This window comes from Protopterus annectens, chromosome 1.part1 (assembly GCF_019279795.1).
Source record: "Protopterus annectens isolate FY-2018-M chromosome 1.part1, PAN1.0, whole genome shotgun sequence".
Classification (NCBI taxonomy): Eukaryota; Metazoa; Chordata; order Ceratodontiformes; family Protopteridae; genus Protopterus; species Protopterus annectens.
In genome coordinates this window covers 1117944620-1117948038 of record NC_056726.1, presented here as the reverse complement: position 1 = coordinate 1117948038, position 3419 = coordinate 1117944620, and the positions used below count along the sequence as shown (strand labels likewise).

At 34.6% G+C, this 3419-nt stretch overlaps 1 protein-coding gene across 1 annotated transcript; it reads left to right on the top strand.

Annotated features, from left to right (window-relative positions):
• The first annotated feature begins 1714 nt into the window (after positions 1-1714).
• On the top strand, positions 1715-2628 carry LOC122815610 (vomeronasal type-2 receptor 26-like). Its single transcript, XM_044088258.1, has one exon. It carries the CDS (start codon positions 1715-1717, stop codon positions 2609-2611), a length of 897 nt encoding a protein of 298 aa, XP_043944193.1. The 3' UTR covers positions 2612-2628.
• The last annotated feature ends 791 nt before the right edge of the window (positions 2629-3419 follow it).

Here is a 3419-nt window from a genome sequence, read left to right as displayed (position 1 = left end):
AGTTTGCTTTTAAAATGGATCATTTTGGGAAATGTTTGGAATATTTTCATTTCTTGGATGACATTTTTATGATCTGGGCAGGAGATCTGGAATAGTTTGTGGATTTTGTTAACCAATTCAAATCACCCACCACTTATTCAAGCACTGTTGTAACATGCAGAAGAATCATTTTTTAGATGTCAGGTAAGTGAATCAGTAAAGGTTTGGCTAGTAGGTTTAAAACCTCTATTTATAGGAAGCTACCTTTAGTAATGCATTTTTTTCATTTTAAAGGTTACCACCTTCTACACCAGAAAAACAGGGTTTTAAAGAGACAATTCATTAGAGTACCAAGAATTATGTCAAATGATAATTAATATAAGGCAGAATTTAACAAATTAAGATGTATGTTTTTGGAATAGGGGTACCTTGGAAAGTCAATTCATAGTTTTTATTCCCAGGTACTTCAACAGAGAAATAATAGATACACACCTATTATACATGAGGGAATCCAGACTTCTGGTAGGTGCACGACAGTTGACAATTTGCCTTAGGCTTCTTTTAACATTAGTTTTAACAACAATAACAATGATGTTGTTGTGTCTTTTGGCTTTTCCTGGTTAGGGGTTGCCACAGTGGAACTCCGGTCCGCTAATGACTGGTAGTTGATTTTTACGTGCCGAGTTACCAGCCCTGATGCACAACCTTCAACGGAGGTACACCCATTCATGCATATCTCCACGCAGAGGACGCTCTAGCTGAGAATCTAACCGGACAGCATCTTACTGCGAGGCGACAACAAAACTTCTCTTTCAACCCATCATCAAACTGCAAAATAGAGCAGTTCTTATTTAAGACACTCCTAATGTCACCAGCATCTATATAATAAACAATAACAATATGGTTCTAATTTATTATATAGATGCTGGTGACATTAGGAGCGTCTTAAATAAGAACTGCTCTATTTTGCAGTTTGATGATGGGTTGAAAGAGAAGTTTTGTAATCCCCTATTGTTCACATACAAAAATAGAAGTAACATTAAGACTCTTCAAAAGACTGATAAGGGCTACCAGTAGTGGTGTATATAAGACCACAAAATGCAGGTGTTGTAACCAATGCCCATATATCGATACTGATGATAATGGAGAGCCTTTTGATACGATAAACCAGTGGATGAGTAAGGGGAGATTCTGTTCTTATACTGATAAATGTGTTTATTCAGCAAGATGTAACTCATGTCCGGCATTCTACACAGGGAAAACAGAGAATGCCTTGAACAGTAAAATTGGTAAGCACTTTCACTGTATAAGAAGGGGGATTTGTGTAAAGTATAGTATGGGTTATACTTTCCACAATAAGTAATTTCTCTAGTTTCTTTCTCCTAAGCTACTGAATAGTCATCTAATGCTTGTCCATTTTGCCTGATGTAACAGTGACTTAAATTAAACACCTCTTTTTATCAAGGTTACAGAGTAATTACAACACACTATGTTGAAAATTAATTTCTTCATGTTCATTTTGCTACTGGTATTAACCTCAGGTTCATTTCAGGCAAAACATTTCATAATTTTGTTTATCATTATAGCTATGTTACTTGATCATAAAAGATTACTCTATTTTGTGTGAATAAAAAGATATTTAGAATGTTTGCTTACTAAAATGTCTGTTCTTATGCGGATGTACATAGAATACATAACATTCTTCTATTTTTGTAAACTTATAGGTGTCTGCACAATGTGTCCAGAGGATTACTGGCCAAATACAGCGAAAAATTTCTGCAACCTGAAATATATTGATTTCCTTTCATATGACGATCCCCTGGGTGCATCCCTGGCGACAGTTACTGCTATCTTATCATTGATGCCAGCTGTCATATTTTGTATCTTCGTGAAGCATCATAACACTCCAGTTGTCAAAGCAAATAACCGTGAAGTCAGCTACTTCCTACTATTAACATTACAGTTATGTTTGCTAACTGCTCTGATATTTATTGGTCGTCCAAAGAATGTGACTTGTATTTTCAGGCAGACTGCTTTTGGCATTTTCTTTTCAATTTGTATTTCATCTATACTGGCAAAAACCATCACTGTAGTCATTGCCTTTAATGCCACAAAACCAGGAAGCAGTTTGAAGAAGTGGGTTGGGTCAAAGATGTCATTTAGTACTATCTTTTGTTGTTCTCTGTTTCAGTGTTTTATATGTATTGTATGGCTATCAGTTTCTCCACCCTTCTCAGAGTTAGACAAAAATTATCCTGAGAAGACTTTGATTCAGTGCAATGAAGGTTCAATTCTTATGTTCTATTTTATGCTGGCATATTTAGGCATACTAGCGACTGTATGCCTTATAATTGCCTTTCTTGCCAGGAACTTACCTGATAGCTTTAATGAGACCAGATTTATCACATTTAGCATGATTGTTTTTGTAAGTGTTTGGCTGTCATTCATACCAGCTTATATCAGCACAAAGGGGAAATATATGGTTTCTGTAGAGATTTTTGCCATTCTTTCATCTAGTGCTGGATTATTACTTTGTATTTTTATACCCAAATGTTATATTATTTTAATTAGACCTGACATGAACACTAGAGAACACATTACAAGACAGCAGGGCAAAGCTTATAAATTATAAAGGAAGAAAAAGCAAGTTTCCAGGATGAAAGCTTAGACAAAAACTATGATGTCATGTTACATATTCAAAATGTTATAACCCATTTTTTTCTTGGCTATGGAGAAATAAATGTACCACATTATCCTGTGAATTATTTAGTCTGGTCTGTTTCTTCATATGCTGTAAATCAGCACCCATAACATATGCACTGTTTTATGACTTAGTTATGTTGAGTCATTTGCCCTTTCACCTTTCATGTAAATTGTGCTCATATTGGTTCTTTTGTGTTAAGTCTTATTGTCTACATGCTGTTATATTTGATATTGATGCTGTTTCACTGAATCCTGAATGTTATCTATGCAACTGCATACATTTCTGTCTGGTCACATACAAAAAAACCTGCTTGAATGTGTTGAATATACACTAGTAGTCAGTCTGTCCAGGGTCTCTCATGTTCAGTTTAGCAATGCAGAGTAACGCTAGCATGAACAATATAGAAAAAGAAGAAATGTCTAGAGTTATTTGTCATTTTTTTTATTTATTCATTTATTTAAATATTTGTTGTATTCACTTTGTGTTCTTACACCTACTTGGCCCAAGTCATTCCTGAAAATTGTCTGTGGAGTAGTGCAATTATCCAATTAATGAATGTAAACTAAAAAAAAAACATTTAAAACAGCATAAATCTGGTTACCTTTCTGTAGGATTATGAAAAGAAGACCCTAGACTTAATGTTGTCTCATCCTCTACTAATAAGTGTTTGTTAAAAGTGGAAAGAAGTTTTAAGTGTATCCATGTGTAGGTGTATATGGCTAGGATCTTATGTTTC